General features: G+C 46.2%; 1 protein-coding gene across 3 annotated transcripts in view; it reads right to left on the bottom strand.

Annotated features, from left to right (window-relative positions):
* The window catches only part of ABCC4 (ATP binding cassette subfamily C member 4), a 221418-nt gene that overhangs the window by 26926 nt on the left and 171124 nt on the right, over positions 1-23368 (bottom strand). For all 3 annotated transcript variants that reach the window (XM_054701230.1, XM_054701229.1, XM_037528792.2), the window contains exons 22-27: positions 22074-22193; positions 21389-21499; positions 19791-19891; positions 18550-18741; positions 10147-10302; positions 642-731 (exon numbers count right to left, since the gene is read on the bottom strand). In XM_054701230.1, the coding sequence (XP_054557205.1) occupies positions 642-731; positions 10147-10302; positions 18550-18741; positions 19791-19891; positions 21389-21499; positions 22074-22193 (770 nt within the window). The remainder of the gene's footprint in view (positions 1-641; positions 732-10146; positions 10303-18549; positions 18742-19790; positions 19892-21388; positions 21500-22073; positions 22194-23368) is intronic.

Genomic DNA, 23368 nt, shown 5'->3' with positions numbered 1-23368 from the left:
GAAATGCAAAGATGTGGTCTGCTGGGAAACATTACACCAATGGTACAAAATTCTCTGGAAATGAACCTATCAGTATAAAAACAGCAAAAGTGCCAGAGTTCTATTACCTGTATTCAACCTGCAGCATTAAGATGATATGTTGGCAATAAGTAGTCTAATTGTATCATTTGCCTTTATAAGCATTTCCTTATAAAATTTTTTCTTATAAAATTTCAAAGCATTTTAGTAGTATGATCCCCTTTAACTGTTGGTTTATAGTGAAAGCCATTATTCTGTCCACTTAGTGGATGGTCCCTGAGAATAGAGGAGTGTGTAATGACTGCTGCAGGTTAATAGGTCACTAGCAGAATCTGAACCCAAAGGTATGACTTGTATTTTCGGGATGCTAAGGACAAGTAAGATAATGTATCTAGTTGCTTTGGGTACTAGGAAGAAAGTTAAAAGGAAAACATGAGGCTTTGTATTTTTGGTTTTCATCATCATCCATATATACATTTTAAATGTATCCATGCTATCAGGGATCTTTTGGGTCTCCAACAGACATCAGTTAAGCCAGTACATTCTTCTCAATCACCTGCAGTGCTAGAAATGCACACATACAATATACGGATGCTAACAAGAACATGACGTGAACAAATTACCTCTTTCAAGGCATTCCACAGTTCTTCATCCGTATGCTCATTGAAGGGATCCAAGTTTTTCCTCATTGTTCCAGTGAACAAAACCGGTTCCTAAATATCCCAAAAGAGTGAATGTTATTACTATACCCTCTTTTCATTTTATTCCAGTGCTAAGTTTGGGAATAGAATTAAAACTTTTTAAAACTTTGCCATAGTCATGAACAATAAGGTTTGCAAGTGCTTATCTACAACACAACATTTCTAACAATTTTCCAGTGTCAAAAGCGTGCTCCAAAATATCTTCTGGATCATGGAACAACAAAACAAACTGTTGAGGTGTGTCATTTTGAAAAGGGAGGTTGGATTTTTAAAAATGTCTTTCTGATCATACCTGCGTATACAGGGAAAATGAGGATATAATTATTTGAGATCTTTACATCAAGAAAGCCATATAAATTGATAGTCTACCCAAGTGCAATCCTGGAAAATACCCACAATTTGAAATTAGCCTGAAGTTTGTGCCCCAAGAAAAAACCATTAAAGATTTTCATATCTGCACTGAAGAATAAGCTAGGATACTTTCTCCATTGGTAAAAGTCTTCCAGGGCTGGGAATCTCTCCACACGTGTGAACGGGACATCCTATTTCTGTCGAAAGAGAATACAAACGGGGTCGGGGCACCTCTATTCATGAAGAGATAGCCTCTGATTCTGCTAATTCCCACAGGATCTTGCTGGTACTTCAGAGTTGCACACCCTGCGGGACCGCATGAACTCCAAGGACAGGAAAACCTGAAACCTACTGGGTTATGCATCAGAATAAAATTATTTTACGTTCTTCCCATTCGTCTGTTTAAGGGAGAGCCACTGTGGATTTAGTCTTGAAGTACAGGCTCCTTGTGGATTACAAGAAACTTGTACATTAAGTTTATGTGACTCCTTTAAATTTTCTTCTGGAAGGTTCTTGGAACCGAGATCACAAGAATGTGGGCAGGAGAGAAGAGCCCAACTGGTTATTTTCAATGAAGGCAGAACACCGCCTTTCCCAAGGGCACGGAGAACCACACATGGAATCACCAGCCTCAAGTCTCGCCCGGCTCTGGGGCTGGATGGCCCACTTTGTTTCCCAAAAGCCAGACAAGGAAGGTAGATTTTTCTATTTCTAGTCACAAGGGAGCATCCTCCAAGGAGTCACCCACATGGTCATGCATATGGGTGAAACTGGTGAGAGAGAAATGGATGTAGAAGAACGATGAGGCTGCACCAAAAAATATTCCTAAGCAAACTGCAAGATTACAAAAAGGCACTGAGAAGGGGATTTTATTTGCACAAAGTTGCTTGAGTGGCTGATATATCTCAAAAGCAATGAAAAAAAAAAATCATGGATTGTACAATATTTCAAAATGATGACAAAATGGAACTGAAAAACCCCAAGACCCCCTGTAACGTACTGAATTTAAAATGAAACACCCAAATCGCCATCTACACAATGTAAGAATTCTGTAAGGAGAATTCTACTTCAGGCTTTTAAAAATAAATTCTTATTTTCCTCTTTGTAACTATCAACTCAAGCCTTCCTGTGTGCAAGGAGGTGATTTTCCTTTTGTTGTTTCAATGGGGTTTACAGAATCCCAGTCGCCAAGGAGGAAGGCTGGAAAGTGAGGGCAGCACGTTGCTCTGGGCCCAAACTGAGAGGCTCCCTGGAGGAAGGTGTTTAAGGCGGCAAAGAGATAAAAGAAAAGGGGCTAAGGGATTTGGGTGGCAGAATAAGAAGGTCTCTCATATTAACCACAGGGCTCTGTCTGACCACATGGCTTATGGGACCTGAAGATCTTTGGGTTTCTCTCATACAGCAAATTCACATCTGCTAAGAGGCTTTCCTAGGTCTCTAGAGTCACTCTAGAGTAAAGTGTCACCTCAGCTAATGTCTAAAAAAAAATTGCCTTCCCTTGAAAAGACAGACCTTTCTCCTCATGAAGGGCTGGAAAGGCAAATGGCACCCGTGCAATTGGGAATGGAGTTTTGGTGTTTCCAAGGGACTGGCACAGGAACGTATTTTTATTTAAAGCTCAGTCACCTATTTCACAATCAGGGTCTCTCTTCACCTCCCTCACTGCTTCTCTTTAGTAAAATATTTGCCTTGAAGAGGGCGAAGAATTCCAAAGACAGGGCATGAAAGCAGATTCTTTGCAGAAAGAAGAGTTAGTTCACTCCTGAGCCCCTGGCCAACGCCTGCAGCCACCTTAACTGAACTGCAGAAACCACAGCTACCCTGCAGGCTCTAAGGAGGCTTTGCTGATTATGGCCCAGTCACTGCTGGTTGACATAAAAAGGAAAAAAAAAGTTTAAGCCTTTTCTCTGCAATAAGGGCCCCCACTCAAATCTATACTGTCAGTCTCCAAGGAGCTATTAGGCATTTAATTACCTGTGTGTGTATTTAGCAGCAGTAAGTGGAAGAAAATATTTTGTAAGGATATTTTCCGTGGTTCTGCCACACAAAATACATATTTCAAAATGAGTAACATTTCAATCAAAACTTGTTGAATGAAAAGAATGATTTATTAAAACACTGACTGAAGCCGTATTTTTCTTGAAAACCAGCAGGCAATTTGTTAACGATGTCTGTTCTAATATGCCAGTGTGTTTTATGCGTGGTGCTCATTTTGGTTTCTACTCATTCTACTTTCATCCACTTGCCAAATAAGAAACCATTATATTATCTTCAAAAGGCAATAAAAATGCTCACGGTAGACACATACTGCACGAGTAGATAAGGGCCAAATTAATTATCATTTCTGATAGATATTATTATTTAAAGTATCCACCTTCCAGCAATGAAGTTAATAAACTAATCTTATAAAAAAAGTGTTGTAAAAAGGTTTCCAGGGAGGACATTCCAGTGGGGAGATTTATGACAGGACATACAACCTTCACGTAAATGTGTGCTCAATTTATTAGCTAAATATATTTTTTCTGAAGATACACGATTCAACGTTATTTAACGAGAGCGAGCTGGCACACCCGTCTTAAGAGAACAAATGTCTCCTTCAGTGTACTACAGTGCACTATTTTAATGGGGCATTAGTTCCAGACCTGCTTTTCATCCCGTTCAAAGTGCGTACTTTTTAAATTGTATCCTTTCTACCAGCCTAAAGAGCCCTTTTTTTTTTCATTTGTTATTAGGGTAACACAAGTTCCTATGGAGTGTGCCACCCCTAAATTGCCAAAGCAATGTATTGGAGTAAGTGGCTAGCCCATCTCCACAATGCAGGGCTGGAAACTATGCTCCTACGAGAGCTTCTGTGGATGCCACTAGAAAATGAGCGTTGCAGGATTTCAGCAAAAAATCCTACCCACTAACCTTCAGGAAAGAGAACCCGGGAGGAGAAAAAAACTGCACAGGTGGTTGCAAGCCAGCCTGAGCAAGCACAGCGCTGTACCTGGCTCGAAACATTTCAGTTCCAAACCGGGAAGGGCTCTACCAAAACAGAAGTTACTGCTGTTCTTCCTGGCGACCTCAGTCACATTGTCATTTCTAATCTGGGAACCTTTATTCAGGGCAGCTGGCTCCCCATTTCAAGGAGGAGGGTATCACCTGAAGCCTCTTTAAATCTTGGTTCCCTTCTGCTGCTGCTGCTTTTCTTTCTTTTTTTTTTTTTTAATCCTGTAGCCTCTGACTGAACCGATCATCATCCATATTCAGAAGAAAAGAACATTGTTCTCCAACAAAGGAAAAAGAATTTAAGTCGTGTAAAGTCCTCTTTCCATACAAAAAGGTCAGGAGCTGCGGGGAGCAGATCCAAGGCTTTAATGAAGACTTCAGTGTCAGAAACAAAGGCCCCACTGCATTAGGCTAGAATCCAGTTGTATTTCTTTACTAGTAACAGCATACCCACCTCTTTTCTCTGGGAGTTTTGTTCTCAGCAAGAAAAAAAAAAAAAAAAAAGTAAAGAAAACCAGGTAATAAAAAAAAAGAAGTCTTAAAGAGACAGCTCTGGTTAACCCTTTCCAGCCCCTGAAGGAAACCCAGGGAACAAAATTCCAAAAGAGCAGAGCGGGCCGTTTGAAACATACCTCCTCTTCTGCTTTGATGCAAAAAAAAAAAAAAAACAAACCCTACTATTGAATATGAAAAGCAAATCGGTTTCATGACTACGATGATGATGATGATGATGATGATGATGATGATGATGCTGTTGATCTATGCCTGCCAGCCCCCTGGGTAAAGTCATAAATACTGAATTTGCATGGAATCCCTCCTCCCTGGCAAACACTCTGCCAATAGCACATGGACTCTGGGGATAGAAGATCTAGCCAAAGAAGTTTTGAAATCCCCTTCTGCAGACTTCTTTCAGGTGAGCAGGCTGTTTGTGACTGTCCCCTCTGGCTGGTGTGCTCTGTGGGGAGCACAATGAGCTATTTTGAGTAGAAAGTGCCAAGGAAGCTTACATTTCAGCTACTGTTCTGTATAAGGGAATTAATTGGAAGCGTTTTCACTGTCTGCTTATTGCTGAAATTTCAAGCACAGACTGAGGAATACGTTAAGAAAACATAGTATTTGTGTTTGAAAGTTCCTGCCAGGGCTGGCCCTTTTGTTCCTGCAGGTCCCCTCGGTTCCAGAAAGTATCCCTGATTCTGAACTGTTCTTGGGGGGAGGGGGGGGTCAAGGATGATGGGGAGGAACCTGCAAGAGAGAGAACACTTTGGAAGCTCGCTGCTGCCTCCCAAGGAGATGGTACCAGCCCAATTCACCCAGTGGGGTTTAATGGGAACATAAGCAAAAGGTTCTGGGTCCCCGCCTTTGCAGACGCAGCATTAACTTCCTAGGTTCCCTGAATCAGGGTGTTACGACACAAGCAACACTGTGCACGTGGATGAAGAGGAATGAGAGTTTTCTAGCGCAAGGACAGGTCACTTCAAGCACCCTCGGACAGACCTCTATCCTTGCAGCCAGGAACCAAGAGAGGGAAAGATCCCGAGACCCACGCGCTAAGATTTAGAGCATCCGCCCATGGCTCGCATCCGCCCGTGGCTTGGAGTGCATGACCTTTGTTTTCCACATTGATTTCTTCTCCTGTGGAGTGTGATTTAAGTTTTGCAATCTCATGTCACGATAATGCAAGCCACCACACTGGCCAAGGGAAGGCCCTACCAAGGAGAACGCTCTTTGGCCTCTGCTCTCTACCTATCTCTTCTCTTAGAGTTTTCGAGAACCCTTTTGGAGTAGAGCAGTAAGGAAGAAAATGGGTAAAATACTTAAGAACATCATTCCGTTCAGCAAACATATATCGCCATGGTAGATTTCACAGAGACATACGCTTGTGTACACACGTCACACAGACGTCTGGGGCCAGGCAGTGTTAAGTTTTAACTCCTGCTTTTTAGCTGTCTTGACTCAGAGCAAATTATTGATTTCCCATCAACCACTTAAACCTCCCAAGCCTTAGTTTCCTGACTGGAAAATGGGGTGATCTCCGCAGGGCTGCTGATGTGCCAGGGCAGCCCTTGGCCTGGCGTTTACATGGGCGAACAGGTGCTCACAGCGGCGAGCAGCCAGCAGCAGGGGCCGTGGTTTTCAATTGTAGGTGCAACCGATGGGTCATGAAATCAATTTTGTGCCTCATGACCATCATTTTGTCTTTTCTATGAACTAGGCTAGCAGGGATCAAATAGAAAATATCAGCGCAGAGAGCACAGTGTGTGCGAGGAGCGAGGACACAGAGCTGCCAACACTGTGCTGGAATCCCTGGTCACGCGGGCTCCAGTGCTGGGAATCTCCCTAAGTTAGAGTCCCGGCCCTGCCACTTCCTTGTGAAGTGAGTTAAGCTACCTGCACCTAGTTTTTAAATCAGTCAGATAAGAATAACAATGGAATTGCTGGGAGGATTAAGGAGGAGACAACAGGGAAGGAGCCTGCAAACGTGTGAAGGATTCCACCAGTGTGAGGAATTATCCTTAATGCTGGTGTCACTTGTCAGTGATGCAACAAGCAGGAGAGGCAGGGAGGAAACCCAGTCTGTCCTCAGGGAGAGGTGGAAAATAACCGGGAAGGTAGAGAGGGCTGAGGAAAGAGGTTGGGGGTCTTCATGGGGGGTTATGAAGTCTTAGTGGGTGCAGAGAGAGGATGAGGCCAGAGGCCTGGTGGGAAGCGAGCCAGCAAACAGAAAGAGAGACACTGTCTCCCTGGGTCCCTCATGGGACACACGTCAGCTAGATTTCTCGGTAAGGCCTCCCCCAGGACTCCCATTGTGTGCCTTTCTTTTTTGCTTCACTCTTTCAAAGTTATATAAACCATTTGGTTTATGTTATAAGCAATAAATGTAAAGAACATCACTAAGGTCCACAAAAACAAAAATAGAAATGAAAGAGCAAAGTCCTTCCAGAACGGGCTACTATTTTTTGACTTGAGCAGCAAGAACACCTGAGAGGCCAGAGCCCCAATCTCCCATCACCCCTGATTTATCAGGTGTTCCCACAAACCAAGTGCTGGGCTGAGGCATTGTCTCAACCCCTTACATCTCCACCTCCACGGCCAGTCTGGAGGAAGCTACACCTAGGCCTTCTTTAAGGACAAAGAAGCGGGAGCTTAGAAGCCTAGTGACTGCATCAAGGTCACAGACTCCCTAAGAGGCAGAGTGGGAATAAAAAAGTGGATGACAGGCCCATCCTGGTGGCGCAAGGGGTTAAGACGCAACCTGTGAAGCACAACCTGTAAAGCTTTCCTCAGCCTCTGCAGCACGAGTTCGATCCCCAGCCAGGGAGCTGACCCACAAGGCTCAGCAGACCTCTCCTGTCTTGCCCGCTGCTCCCATCAGCAGTGTACTTCAGTCAGTCTGCCTGTTTTGTTCCCTACTCTGTCTCTGGTGAATCCTCTCTCCCTCTGCACCTCTGGCCTAGACCCCCATTCTTGTATGGTAAGTGAATGGATCTTTAAAAAAAAAAAAAAAAAATTGGATCGACAATATTAAAGACTAAGCCCTGGCAGCTTCCTGGACGATTTCCTGGGAAACTTGACACACTGTAGGGTCTCCAGATTCCCTTTAATCAACCAACATTGAGCCTGGGAGACAAAGACAGAGAGAATGAAAAAAAAAAAAAAAATACAGGTTCTGTGTTTACAATGGTGGGTGATCATTATCTACATGGATACAAAGCTCAGCACTGTTTTGTAAGCACACTCTCTGGAGTAGGTACACAGAGCATGCTCAAAAGTAGGGTGGAAACTTATGGAACAGAACCAAAACCTAGTGATGTCAAAGTATATTTAGTCTTTGCTCAGATGTGCTTCCAAAACATCACGGGCAGAGCCAAGAATCATCTAACGTTATTTCTTTATTTATAGAGCTCTTTTATGTACAGGAGCATACAACCATTTCTTATTAAGAAGTATTCAAAGTAACACAGGACATGTTTCTAGATCCTTTCATCGAGGGATATGAAAGCACTTCACAGACACTTTCATTATTTCTCCTAACTGATCTCCTTTGGCCCATTTCAGAGATGGAGACCAGCAAGATATGAAACTTGGGAATTTAAAGGCCTGTTTTCAACAGTAGTCAGGAGCTGAAGAGCTAGAAGGAATCCTTAAGTGCAGGGATGGTGTGTGCTGAGGGAAATTCTTTCCCCACTTTTCCGGAAAGGGATTATCTTTCCTTCAAAAATTTTTCAATGATGGCAAAACACACAAAACATAAAATGCACCATCTTGAAATGTTTAAGTGTACAGGTCAGTGGTATTCAATACATACATGTTACGGTATAGTCACCTCCACCCTCCAGTCCCAGACCTCTTTCGTTGTGCAGAACATAAACTGTGGGGGCCTCCCCGGTGGCGCAGTGGTTGAGCGCTGGGTTGCAAAGCTGCCCACAGCCTCTGCAGCGCCGGTTCTATCCCCAGCTGCTCCCCGGGGAGAGAGCTTGAGTGAGTGTTTCTTAGTTCCCCATGATAATCATGATTGTAGAGCGTATATAACGAACAAACAAAAAAGGCTTAAATTAAAAACAAAAACAGGGCCTCCCCGGTGGCACAGTGGTTGAGCGCTGGGTTGCGAAGCTGCCCGCAGCCTCTGCAGCGCCGGTTCGATCCCCGGCTGCTCCCCGGCCACCAGAGGAGGGTCCCACATGGCGCCCTCAGCAGTGTACTTCGGTCCTTCTGCCTGCTCTGCTCCTCGCTCTGGCTCTGGTGAATTCTCTCACCCTCCCGCGCTTCTGACTGTACCCAGTGCATGTATAAACAAAACAAACAAACAAATAAATAAAAACATGCTTCTACAAAAAAAATAAAAAAATAAAAACAAAAACAAAGTTAGCCTGTCTGGAGTTAACCATACATAAGTGGTCAAAGCAGAGAGCAGAATGAAGAATGAAACTTGATGGCTGCAGACCCCGGGCCAAGGGCACAGGGCCAACACCATGAAGGTGGGTATTAAACACTCCAGAAATATGGTCTCAACTTAGGCTGAAGGGAGGAACTACAAGGAATGAGAGGGGCTTCTATTATGACCCAGCATATGATCCAATGTCTAGAACACTCATGAACGTCACCTTTCGACTTAGAAGCAGAATAAAAGAAAGAGCCTGGGAGGAGATGGTCATCTGGCCCTTGACCGTCACAGCTTCAGGGTCACAGCTCTCCATACACACGGACCCATTCAGTCCTCATGAGGGCTCTAGGAGTTGCTGCTGTTAGTCGCCTTCAAAGACACGCAAACTGAGGGAAGGCAGTGGTATCCCGGGATCTCGCTCATTGCCCTGGTTAACATTCTGGTTAGAGTCATGTACAGTGAGGAGATTCTAAAGTCTCCCAGAAAGCACAAAAGCCCTCCATGGAGATAATCACCAGTGAAAAGGTAGCTCTAGTCCCTACAGCAAAATTCCATCATGAAGACACTTAAAATCCATGTTTCCCTATAGAAACCACTTGTGCGCTGAAAATAAAAAACCATTTATCATTTTGATCTCAGAATTATGTGGTCATTAGTGGATAAAATTGTGGCACCTGGGGGAAGTTTCAGTCAAGAAATCTATCTAGGGCCTCCCCTGGTGGCGCAGGTGGTTGAGCGACACGCTGTGAAGCTGTCTGCAGCCTCTGCAGTGCCAGTTCGATCCTGGCCAGCCGGGCGAGGGTCCCACATGGCGAGACAGACCTCTCCTATCTTGCCTGCTGCTCCCCTCAGCAGTGTATTTCATCAGTCTGCCTGTTCTGTTCCCCGCTCTGTCTCCGGTGAATTCTCTCACCCTCCTGCGCATCTGGCCTGTACCCCAGTTATTGTCTGCATAAATAAATACATTTTTAAAAAAAGAAATCTATCTAGGTAAGTTACTAAATCACACATACACACCCCCAATCCAGTATCTGATAAAGATATTTTTTTAAAATACCTACTGTTAAAAATGTGCTGTACTGAGGGAAAAGGCTCAACCCTTTCATTAAAAAAAAAAAAAAAAAAAAAGGCAATAAAATTAAAAGCAATTAAATTTAGGTGCCGTTATAAAAAGAACATGTGAGAATGATCTAACTCAAATACCTGAGGTATGATTGACATATTCTTCCTTAAATCATGAAGTCCAATTTCGGTTGTCAAGATCTTATCAATCCAGATTTTACCTTCAGGTTCTGACAATCTAAAAAGGGCTGAGATGAGGGAACTTTTTCCAGCTCCTGTTCTTCCCACAATGCCAACCTAGAAAGAGATCCAGGAGGGATTAAGAAGTTAACAACGGTAAACCAACCTACGAGAAAGTTTGGTTGTTGAAGATGAACGCAGGACGTTCTACATTGAATGTCATCTACAAGTTCCCTGATTTTGGTACTGTTGACATTTTCAGTCAGATAATTCTTTTTTTTGAGCGGGGGAAAAGTACTGTTCAGAACATCAGAGGATATTTAGCATTATCCCTGGATTCCGGACACCAGTGCCAGCACCATCTCCCCAAACTGTGGCATCCAAAATGTCAGATATTGAGAGCCTCCCCAGTGGCGCAGCAGTTGAGTGCTGGGTTGCAAAGCTGCCCGCAGCCTCTGTAGTGCCAGTTCGATCCCCGGCCACTGGGTGAGGGTCCCACGTGGCGCGCAGACCTCTCCTGCTGCCCCCACTGCTCCCCTCAGCAGTGTACTTCGGTCTTTCTAACTGTTCTGCTTCCTGCTCTGGCTCTGGTGAATTCTCTCACCCTCCCGCACTTCTGACTGTACCCAGTGCTTGTATAAATAAATAAATTAATCTAAAATAAATAAATAATCAAAATGTCAGACATTGACGAACATGCCCTGGGGGGTAGGTATTGGGGTTTGGGGGCAGTAAGGGGGCAGGGGAAGCAAACTGCTCCAGGCTGAGACCCACTGGTCTAAAGAGGAGTTAAAACTAACAGAGTAGCAGAATCAATCTGCTGGCAGTGAAGAGGCAGAAATCACCCAGGTGGCTGGGAAGAAGTCAAATTGAAATGAGCTTTAGTCTTGTGTCTGGATATTCTGAACCTTGAGGATTTCTTGGATAATTTCTCAGAGATGTCAACACGTCCAGCCAGAAGTGTGTACGTAAGTGAAGATTCACTTTTCCAGAGTTCTCTCATTGAAGATGAATCCCCCTTTGGGAGAGAAACTCATTCACTTTCGGATATTAAATATCTGCTTACGTTATGTCTTGAAAGGAAACATCTTAAACATTTTAAATGCAGGTCTCGGTGTCTTTAAAGACCATGGTTGGTAGCCCAAACTCACACAGTGAGGTCAACAACAACAACACAAATAACACTTGCTCTTTCAATGCGCCTTTCATCTGTGCAGTTCAAAAGGCATTTTACCAACCAATTAATACTAACAATTGCCCCCAGGGCCAGAGACGTGTCAAGTATCATTCCAGTTATTAAAACCCAAGCAGAAAGAAATTAAGTGCACTGACAATAAGATCAAAGAATCAATATAATGCAGGTAAATGTGGGTTGGTAAAGAAACTGGATTGTAACAACTGGCTTTGAGCTGTGTGCTATTATACATACTATACGCAGAAACTGGCCTGTCTTCATCAGTGAGTTTGCCCAACTGCCAATTTCTGCGGGGAGCTCCCCACAGGACAGAGCATCTCTACCTAGGCACCTGGAATCGGTGAAGAGTGTAAGAGATGTTCCATCACCTGCGAATTAATTCAGTGAATTTTTCAGACTCATGGCTTTCAACAAAAGTGCTAAATCTTTCTGAGCACCAATTACACACTGGGAATTTTATCTTATTTGAACACATCCAAAGTTTTCACTCTTAACCTGTAAAATCAACAATGGCATTTCCAACAAGGCTCTATCTATCTTTATAGAGATGTTAGTTAATAAGGATGGTTTTGGCTGATTTTATCTTTGTGACCATAGTCCCTAAGGTTAGGACCTAATTTATACAGGTGAGCAACCCTGGCACAGACAGGCATTTACACACGGCTCAAGTGTGCACGTCCAGGTGTTTTCATTAGCAAATCGACACTCGTGAAGACACAGGCCAGGACAGTGCTGCGAGGATGTGTGCGTGTTCCCCAGATCCACCTGTGTGGACACTGGCCTGTCAGTGCAAACCGGAATCCTTTTAGACTTTTTTGGTAAATGGGTGAGTGTAGGGAAAATGGAGTTAAATCTGGCTTTTTTTTTCTCCTTCCTACTGCTGGCCTCTACGGCTGGCATCTGCAGTCCTGCCTGCTTTCATTGCCCACGTGTGATAGTGCATTGGTGCAAGAGGCACTTGGGAGCACGAGCATGAGGCACACACAGACACCTGGGCTAAGGGGCGAGACAATAGGAGATTGAACAGCGAGGGAGAGAACAAGACAAGAGAGAGATGCAGACAGAGAGGGAACGCCAGAGGGAGGCATGGATTGTGGGGAGCTGGGAGGCTAAGTTGCCTCCCAGGCCTCCCAGCTCCCCTGCCTGCCTGCCTGCCTTGTGTCTGCCTGTTGTACCTGGTTCCCTGCTTCAGCATTAAAGGCTTGTCCAATCTATAGATGGCTCCAAGACTCTTTTCCACCTGTCTGAATCCACAGTGAACCCGCCTGGGGCATGCCTGCCCCTTCACTGAGAGATGGCAGTGGGCACTAGGGGTGCCCACCTTCAGAGGGCTGAACTCCAAGCCCAAGTGAGGGTAACCAGAAAAAGGCAACTCTAACCTTGTACAGGGCTGAATGTCACTGATTTCTCAGCAAGCCTGGAAAAAATGGTGACAATGGTAAGATTTATGTTCTATATACTTTACTACAATAAACAAAGAAAGATACAGAGCAACTGGACGAAAACCTCACACTCTGGCTATTTCTCTGCACCATTCCACTGAAAATACAGGCTGAATGTCTCCCCCAGGCCACCCATGGGTGCTGCCCGTGGCCCACAGGGAATGCCACCAGTATCAGTGTTTGCATTCCTAACACCCGAGAGAGGATTTGAGACAGACTCACTTCTAGCGGCCTGCAACAGTCCCTTTATGTTCTCCTGATTAGGCCAAGGTCGGTCTCGCCTTGCCAACATGACAGTGTTCACACCCAGATGCTTCTTCACACATCAAACTCAGTGTGATCGATGCCCGGTACCCACTCAGCGCAGGCACTCCCTCCAACTTCCCCACTCGGGCTGCTTTCCCAGGCTCATGGCTCACAACAAGCACCCCCGCACCCCTAGCCTCCTCCCTCTCCAGTATGGCGCCTGCCCTGAGGAGTCTGCTAGGCAGTGCTTCCTTCATTCCATCGCCCACAAAGCTCCATTACCTTTTAAAAACCAAAATAAAGCAAGCCCTCCTCCAATCATAATCAATGCAAATGAACCTGGGAAACGAACACTAGTCATAAGCCCAACCCTCTGCTGAAACCATCCCTTAAGATTTTCTTTCTGGACTTGTGTGTGCATGTGCGTGTTCAGGAAAGATTCAAGCTCATATACCTAGACAAAATGGAATTAATATGAACACATTACTGTAATCTGTTTTAATTTACTATTTCATAAAAACAATTATTTTAATGGCTACATAATGCTACAGTATGTGTGATCACATATTTAACAAGCCCCCTCTTTGTGGATATTTCGGCTGTCTCCAATATTTTGCTATATAAATAACTCTTGTGTCAAATATCCTTGAAGCTAAATCTTTGCAAACAACCTTAATTATTTCCTTAAGATAAATTCTTAGATGTGGAATTGCTGAGAAACAGGTATCAACATTTTCAAAGGAGGCTGTTAAGTCCTGCCAAGCTACCCCCCAGAAACATGACACCAGCTCTTTCTCCCACCCACTTCCCTACACCCCACAAACCTGGGTGTTAAGACTGAATCGACACCAGTTTGATCCCAAACAGCGGAGTTGCTTTGCTGTCTCTTCTTGCTACGTGTACACAGCAGCCAATGGCCTCCTGCCTCCAGCCTTCCCGCCACGGTCCCAGTGGCCCAGTGGCAGGTCCCACACTCCTCAGACAGCCTCCAAGAGCAGCTCTGCCTGCCACGCTGCCTGGAGTCTCTCACCTCTCAGCTCCTCACCTCCAGGAGCCAGCCTCCTTGGGGTTACGGGTGTGCATGAGGATAAGTATGCACAGGTGTATGTGGCTGGACACTGGCTTCCCCAAATGTGCTCCAGGCACTGAACCCTTCACCACTTCACAGCCCTGGGTCTTGCTTGCACCCATCCTGCTACCCACCTGCCACCCACCGGAATGCACATCCCTTGCTGAAGCCCCAGCTACAAGTCTGTTTCCAAGGCCTGGCTCTTTGGAAATGCTCTACCTGTGCGCTCACGTGGACTTCTCCCACCCCTACAGACATTCAGTTGCCTTTTTCTACACTCGCATGCCAGTTCTGGTCCCCTTCTGCCTTCCACAAGAGCCACATTTATCCTACCTTATTCCTACTAGACTCTGTTGATAGAGGCTCAGTATTGGATTCTCCTTGGCATCATTTGTGTGACCTGTGGTGTCCTATGCAAAACAAGCATTTCGTAGAAAGCGGAATCTAGTTCAGCCTGAAGAAGCCAATGGAAACTCTCTTACCATGCTGTTCAGGAATACAGTAAGTTGGACAGAGAAGACGCGGCAGATAGAATCTATCAGCATAAATACAACTGCAAATGGCCGACCCCTCGTGGCATGGGGCAGACAACCGATACAGTAGTGTAAGTGGTGACAGTCATTTCACACCCACTCGAGTGTCCAGGTGTCTGTGCTAGGCACGTGGTCTCATCTCATTGAAGCAGTACAGTGAGTGACCCAAGAGGTAAATTCCTTTTGCAAAAGGGAAGAGCCTTGGCACAACTAGAGACCCTAAGCAGCAGAATGAGACTCATACCCAGGTCTGCCTGCCTCTTGCTCACTTTTTGATGGCCTCATCATTATCACTTAAGTGGTTTGGAGCCTTATGTCCTGCTGCTGAACCAGTAGGCTCAGAGCAAAGAGGGCAGCCATGGTTAGTGAGCTACTTGCCGACAGCAAGATTGGCCCCCACGGCTCAGTGGGGCTCAGGGGAACTGGGGAACAGGCCAGGAAGACCCTCCTTGTGACTCTATCAGGTAAAAGGGCTATAATGCTGCAGGCGGTGTCTCTTCCTCTGGGTCCAGGCAGGGCTGAGCCTGTAGGGGAACACCCCCAAAGAGCAGGAGGAAAACTGTGAAACAGACAGACTGCACTAAAAAGACCCAAAGAAATGCTCAAATCTAGAAACACACACAATTAAGTTACAGTGTAAATTCACAATGTGCAGACAATCAAAGTAAATAAAAACTGTAAGGCGCTAAGTGGCACAGAACTTTCTAGAACCTCATCCTCACAGGAGGGGCCGGGGAATTCATGAGCTCAATTGCAAATTGTCAAAGGGTACTTCTTAGAAATTGCCTGTGGGATGATGACCTTATTGGGGGTTGTGGGAGTTCTTCCTCCAATGCTATTCTTTTTTAAAGATTTATTTATTTATTTATACAAGCACTGGGTACAGTCAGAAGCGCGGGAGGGTGAGAGAATTCACCAGAGCCAGAGCGGGGAGCAGAGCAGGCAGAAGGACCGAAGTACACTGCTGAGGGGAGCAGCGGGCGGCAGGAGAGGTCTGCACGCCATGTGGGACCCTCCTCCGGTGGCCGGGGAGCAGCCAGGGATTGAACCGATGCTGCAGAGGCTGCGGGCAGCTTCACAACCCAGCGCTCAACTGCTGCGCCACCGGGGAGGCCCTCCAATGCTATTCTGGGTGGGCCTGAGACCTTGCATTTCGAAGGAGCTCCAGGTGACGCAGTGCTGCTGGTCCTGACAGACCCACAGTTTGAACAGCAAGGGATTAGAGGCAGCAGGGGAAGTAGGACAATCTGGGAGCAAGGGGAGGGCATTCTGAGAAAATAGCATGTAAAAAAGGTGAAAATGTAGGAAACTAATATTCCTGCCCATTATAGCAAGGTCTAGTACACATCTGTAAAAATGTATTATCCAAGTAATAGCTCTGAGCAAGAAAAAAAAAAATAACAAACCAAAATCAATCTACCTCTAGAGCAGGAAAATGCTTTAAAATGGCCCAGTACTCTCTAAAATGATCAAATCAACCACAAAATCATCTAAAAAATGAAAAATGCAGCCAGTGTTTAGACTCTAACCAGGAAGCCTCGGGTGCTATTTACCTCATTTGGGTTCTTTATTTTAACTTGTTATTTCTTTCATGTATTAGAAACTCTGCTTAGCACCTCTTGCATTGCCCTATTTAACTTCCAAGGAAGGACAAAGCAGAGGAAATAAGTGGAGGAGAATCAAGTCCCGTTTCTGCTGTGCAGAGGCAGAGGGAAGTCATTGCAGATGCTGCCAGGAGACGCTGTCTCAGAAATGAGTGGCGGGAGAGGGGAGAGGGTGGTGGCCCACAACGCACATCAAAAGTCAGGTGACGGCTGTGCTTATCTTTCAGTGTCCAAATTCAATCTCCTCCAACACGATGGAATCTCTGCTAATCTGATGACTGGAGGGTGAGGGGGTTAAGGTGGAAGAATATGTTTCTGTTCAAAGTTGTACCACGTAGAAATATTTCAGGTTTCCAGGGAAATGTATGACATGTGCTAATTAAGGGAATTATGCTGACAAGGTGAACCTGGGAAGACACACTGCAGTGTCCTGGTCACGTCCTCAGGACAGAGGGCTGCCCTCAGGGCCTCGCCTTCTGCCGACCACAGGGGCCTGGAAGAAACTGGGAACTGGCTTTGGCTGTGCGCCTTATCATTGGGGCATGAAGTTGAACAGTTATTCTTCCTGGCACCAGGGTGGAGTCTGCTCCATGGGGTGGTGATAGAGAATTTCCAAGCACAACTGTTAGTACTGAACCTTAACTTCCAAGTACCCGGGCTGTCCCAGGAGCACACTCGTGTGTATGTTTTAGTGCACGGGGCTCGCATGCCCAAGGCCTCAGCCCCATGAACGCAGAATGCCATTTCCTGGGGAACCAAGATGAAACTGAGATGCTGTCTGTCCTTTAAGAGCCTCAGGATACTATGAGATACACACCAAATACTACAAAACATGTAGTAAGCATGCTCGTTTTTTTTTTTTTAAAGTTGCAGTAAAATACACATAATGTAAAAGTAACTGCTCAAGCACGCTTACGTGTATAATTCAGAAGGGTTAAGTACATGAACCCCATTGGACGGCCAGCATTTGGATTCTTTTTGCAGAACTGAAACACTGCACCTAGTAAAGAACGCCCTCTCTTCCCTAGCCCCAGTGACCACCATTCTGCATCTGTCCCCATGACTCTGACTACTCTGGGAACTGTGGAATCACAGTATTTATGTCAGGCTTATTTCAGTTAGCATAAGGTTCTCAAGGCTCATCCATGTGTTCTCACTGTCTTCCTTTTTAAGGGTGCGTAATATTCCACCGTCCATGTATACATTTTTTAGTCCATTCATCTGTCCATGGACTCTTGAGTCTCTTCCAACCTTTGGTCCCCGTGAATAATGCTGCTATAAATACGTAAGATGCGGTGGGAGGATGCAGGGTCTTCTCACAGAGACATCAGAGCTGACTCTGAAAGGGAGGGGCCTTCAACAGCCAGAATGGTGGAGGAAAGGGGCCTCACAAGCGGGCAGGACCCGTTTCTGTGGGAGAACCTACATAGGAGCTTAGTGCATCAGGCGAGCAGGTCAGGCATTGAGGCTGGAGGGCTGGGAGGGAGAACTGCTTCCTGCCACTGTCCTGGTTTACCCCCTTCCTTACCCTGGTCCTGGCTGAGGGCCCCCTAAGCCACAGGAGAAAGGGACGTCGCAGGCTGGCTTAGACACTGGCAGGGTAGGTCACAAACCCCTCATGGTCTCCTACATCTCCTGCTCCCCCTCAGGCTCCCTTTCATGGCTTTGGAGGAGTCTCTGAGCTCTTAAATGGGGCTCTGGATCCTGAGCCCTGGCGGGTTATGGGGGCTGAGAGCTGACCAGGGAGCTGCTGCTGGGGTGGCCTGGAGCCTCGAGAGATTCTAGCAGCAGCCCGCCCGGGGAAGAGGGTCAGAGCTGTGTGTCTGGATGCAGCACTCTGCAGGTGGGAGGGCAGCAGCAACGTGTGTTCCCCGGGGTGCATGGGAAGGGCCCAGGAGCAAGATGGCTGTGACCTAAGGGGCCTCAGAGAGGAAGAGGGGGGTTTGAGAAACGCAAAGAATTCATAGGAATTAGGTAACAGGGGGTTAGCTGCAAAGAGCCAAGGTTGACTTCCAAGACTCGGGCATGGCCAACTCCATGTCGGATATGGGACCTGGCTCCAGTGAAGCCCAGTAGGTGCTGAGGCCCAGGCACACCCACCAGTATGTAGCTCACAGACGAGGACACTGGCCTCTGTCTCCCGTGTCTGCTTCCAAGGAAGTTTCCTTCAGCGCCACCCGCCTGTTCATACACATTCACGAGAAAGCCAGCAGGCAGCCAAGGCGCCAAAGGTTTAGTCAAGATGGTAAAGAGCCGGGGGGCGGGTTCAACACACCTTTTCTCGGGACTTGATGAGGGTCGTCAGGTGCTTCAACACCAGAGGCCCGTCCAGGCTGTAGGAGAAGTTCACGTTGTCAAAGACAATCACACCCTCATGCGGCCAGCCCGGTGGGGGGCGCTTTTGGCCTTCCCAAGGGGCTTCCTTCTCTAGGTCTGTGTACTCCATGACCCTTTCCACTGAGATCATCTGCAAGACACGGAACACAGCATGTGGGTCGGGGGTGCAGTAAACAAAACGTTTCTTTTGCTCCTGGTGGTGGACGTAACGCAAGTCTTCACGCTCCAGGGAGCAGAGAAGGAGTTAGCTGAGGCCGGGAATGACACGTGTCACACCTTCAACGTCCTATCAGAGCGGAAGGATCACAGAGGCCAGTGCTAAGCCTTCATGTAGCCACACTCACGCCGGAATGAAGAACAAGGGGATTCTGTCAAAGCAAAGTGACTTTTGGCCACAGAAGGTCATATGTTAGAGCAGCGCCGAATGGAGGCACTTCAGAGCTCATCCAAATACTCAGTCACCTTTTGTTTTATCAGAATGAATCCTCTTACCCCCCCGCATCCTACTACCTGCATGCATAAACAAATAAATCTCTAAAAAAATAAACAAATAGAAGCGCCAAATGGAAGGATTTCCTTTCCATTGCTTTTCTCTGCTTAGGAGAAGGTGCAAATTCTCAAAAGAGGGGCTAACTTCTATACTGACTAGGCCTTCCTGAACAAGCCTAACTGGACACCTTCGCCCAGCACACCCTCAGAGGGAGCTCATCCTGCAAGGAAGAAGGGACCCCAGGATGCTCAGGCAGTCAACACATTCAACAATAAATACTAAAATGGGGTGGGGGGGTACCTATTAGTTAAACAAACAACCTCAAAATATTGAATTCTTGTACCAGGACTGAGGAGTTACCCATTAAGAAACAAAAATAAACAGGCCCCTCAGAAATTAGCTTATATCCTCTCCAGGATTTCAGAACTCCCTCCTACAGAGACATTTATTACATTTGAAGACACTTGTGAGGAATAGAAAACCTGCTGACATAGCATCCATAAGACTGAGAAAAAGATGTATATATTTTATTCGACATTAACTTTAAACAGATGGGAGGAAGGATCTAAAAAACTGTTCGCTACAATGTAAAAATAACAGTTTTAATGTTTTACATAAGAATGGCTTTTATGCCATTTAATGGCAAGGGGACTTCAAAAAAAAGCAAAGAACATTAAGATAAACATTACCATATTCTCCACTTCGGCGCTTTGCCTGACACACCACTGGAACATCCCCATGAGCGTGAGGGCGTAGGACAGTGCCAGGCCGACCTGCCCAGCATCCAAGGCTGGATGGGGAAGAAGGGAGCAAAGTCAGTCCCATCTGGACCCTGAGCCCAGCTCCCGCCACCTCCCCCCAAGTTGAGGTCTTTATCAAATTTAGTCACCTCCCTTAAAATGCCAGTCGGGGTTCTATTATTTGTTGGCTGAGACCAGGACACAGTGAAAGACAGAGGTGAGGGAAAATGTCTTTATTAAGACTTCATTGTTAGGGTTTCAAGAAATAGTATGTCATTTCACCTTCTACGTGCAGTGCAACCACGGTTGGAAACCACTGAAAGACGAAGAGTGGGGCCTCCCTGGTGGTACAGGGGTTAAAGACACGGCGCTATCAAACTATCGCCAGCCACTGCAGCATGAGTTCCATCCCTGGACAGTCAAGGTGCTGACCCACATGGTGCAGCAGACCTCTCCTGTCTTGCCCGCTGCTCCCCATCAGCAGTGTATTTCAGTCAATCTACCTGTTCTGTTCCCCACTCTGTCTCTGATGAATCCTCTCACGCATTGCACCTCTACCCCAGCTCTTGCATGCATAAATAAATCGATCTTTATTTTTTTAAAAAAGACAAACAGTGGGTTCTTTGACCCAGTGCTCTTAGAGAATCTAGGTATGGGGGCCTCCCTGGTAGTTTAAGGGGTTGAGCACCGCACAATGAAGCAATCTATAGCCTCTGCAGCACGAGTTCGATCCCCGGCTGGCCAGGGAGCAACCCACATGGCGAAGCAGACCTCTCCTGTCTCGCCCGCTGCTCCCCTCAGCAGTGTGTTTCAGTCAGTCTGTTCCCCACTTTGTCCTGGTGAGTCCTCTCACCCTCCACATCTCTGGCCTGTACCCCAGCTCTTGTATGCATAAATAAATAAATCGTTTTAAAAATAAGAATCTAAGTATGATTTTCACTGCTCCATTCTGATTCAGTGTTGCTACTACAGAAGACTTGGGGGTGGCCAGGTCATGCCATGCACATACCCCATCCTGCTCCCTTGTACCAGTGGGCAGCAGCACAGAGGACAGCGATTTTTCCATCCTGCTGAGAATCATGGTCTTTTATCATTTAAAAAAAAAGTTTTTATTGTAGTAACACTGCAATCTAAGATATTCCTTTCAACCCTGGGCACCAGGCACCTACATCCAAGACATCTGAGTAGTCTTACAGCTGAGACCTGAGGCCCCAAGCTATGTCATGCACGTGCTTCACGGCAGACTTGGTTCTTTCCCCACAACTACCTGCTACTCCAAGAAAGCTCCTCCTGCTGGTTTCATTGGCATGGGCCTCAGCCCACTGGAAGAGAGATAAAAGGAAGCTCCAAAATCCAAATGGCTCCTCTGCATGGGCCACACTGCTGAATCACCCCAAACCTGAAGCATTCTGCTAGACACTTTCACACAATTCTTCGGCACCCTAGTCCACGCTAGTAGACAAGGGGGCAAGAGTTTAATTTAGCAACTGTAAACGCAGCTACAAATTGCAATCATACCACAGATAGTTACTCACATCTGTACTCACTTTTTACCAGAATGAGGGACCCAAAGGCAACAACAATGACAAAGATGGCACAGATGGCATCCAGACGCACGGCGAACCATCGGGACGTCGTCAGAAACAAGAACCAAGCCTCTGGACACAGGAGCAGCATGGGGACAGGGAGAAATCACGTTAGCTGCTTCGAGGGAGGGAGAACACTGGGCTCAGCTGAGCTACAGAAGGCTTTTACACGAAGCAGGACTCTAAGGCGGCATGCCCGGGGGCCTGAAGCTTCTGGTAAGCTCATGTTTTCATACAAAATAAGGTATATGGTGAGCACAGGAGTCATGACAGTGGGTCTGCAGGAAGCACTGGTGGAAAAGTTCAACTCAGAGGTTAGAAAAAGAAATACACGGCCTCCCTGGTGGCGCAGGGGTTAAAGACAGCACTATCAAGCAACTGGCAGCCTCTGCAGCATGAGTTCTATCCACAGCTGGCCCGGGAGCAACCCACAAGGTGCAGCAGACTTCTCCTGTCTCCCCGCTGCTCCCCTCAGAGGTGTAAGTGGAGATTCTGAGAGGAGACTAAACCAAGAGGAAGGGTGACAGGAGGAAGACACGTAGAGGCAGAGCGCAAGGTGAGGGACAAGGCAGCCGTTGGGAGGGAGGCCAAGCCTGAGCAGGCAACACATCCCACCCTCTGACACCAGCTTTAGAAACACACACACCTGAATGCAAATCCTGATGCGCGTCGAACAGTTCCTGAAACCTCTCTTCAGCCTTGAATGCCCGGATCACCCAGAGTCCCTGGAGAGAAGTTGATAAGTGGGAAAACACGGGGCTCCGAGCTGGGGAAGGACGGAGAAAGTTCCATGAGGCTGGATGCAGGGAGACCAGCTGCCTTCTGTGCTGCGAGGTCAGGCATCCCCGGGGCTCCCCAAGGGTGAGGGACTCATCATGTCACCCCTCAAATGCCTGATCAAACGCCTCAAATTTAGACAACTCAATTCTAACTTTGCTAACTCACCTGTCAACATCCCTCTCAAACATAGCCCCCCTCTGCATCTTTCCCTGATGTCTCTTTCGACTACCCCAGAGCCCTCCTGTGCAACCAGACTACGGAAAGACTCCACTTCAGCAGCAGCTTCAGATCATGTGACAACTGAAGCCTTGTTGACTACACAGAACACGGGCTGTAGCTCATCATTTATCGTTAGGTTTTTCCAAGTCCCATCATGGGACCAAATCCCAGAATACCACACACATCCAGTCTACTCTGCCCTGTCTTCCCACTAAAATGTCTCCCAAACCTTCACAGCAGGTAACTATTTCGCTTGATGACTAAACAGATTTTCTGTGACTTATATGGAACTGTCACCTACTATCTTTTGCTCAAATATATATGTCACAAACAACTCATTTATCCTGCTGAACTTGCATTTTTCCACTGCGTAGATATGGGGCTCAATATGCTTCTCTTCTTATGCTCTTCATTATGTTTCTTTCTACTTCCAGAAAGCAAAAATGGCGACGACTAGGAACAAGTACCTGGTAGCTAGCTGAGGGTTACCTGGTACAAATATCTTCCTTCTTTACTTTTTTGGCTATCATCCTTACACTTTTTTTTTAAAGTCCTTCAAATTGAGGTGTAATTGGTGTATACAATTAGTATAAACTAACTGTATTAGTTTCAAGCACACCACATAGTGATTTGGTATTTGTAGGTTCTATGAAATGATCACCAGTGTAAGTCCAGTTAACAGCCATCATCATACATCTTCTGTGATGAGAACTTTTACGATAATTCTCTTAGAAACTTCCAAAAGTTGCGAGACAGGCTTGTTAATGCTTGTCACCATGCTGTACAACACCCCAGGATTTACTTTGTACCTGGAGGTTTGTACCTTTAGACCCTTTTCACTTAGCTTATATGCCTCTATGTTTTAAGATTCTACTGCTTGTGATGTTGTTTTAATAATGAAATATGTGTGTGCATTAATGATGAAATAAGCTCTGAATTACT

Source organism: Talpa occidentalis, unplaced genomic scaffold (assembly GCF_014898055.3).
Source record: "Talpa occidentalis isolate TD23 unplaced genomic scaffold, MPIMG_talOcc4v2.1 talOcc4.5, whole genome shotgun sequence".
NCBI lineage: Eukaryota > Metazoa > Chordata > Mammalia > Eulipotyphla > Talpidae > Talpa > Talpa occidentalis.
The sequence above is the reverse complement of the archived record's forward strand: the minus strand, read 5'-3'. Positions and strand labels throughout refer to the sequence as shown.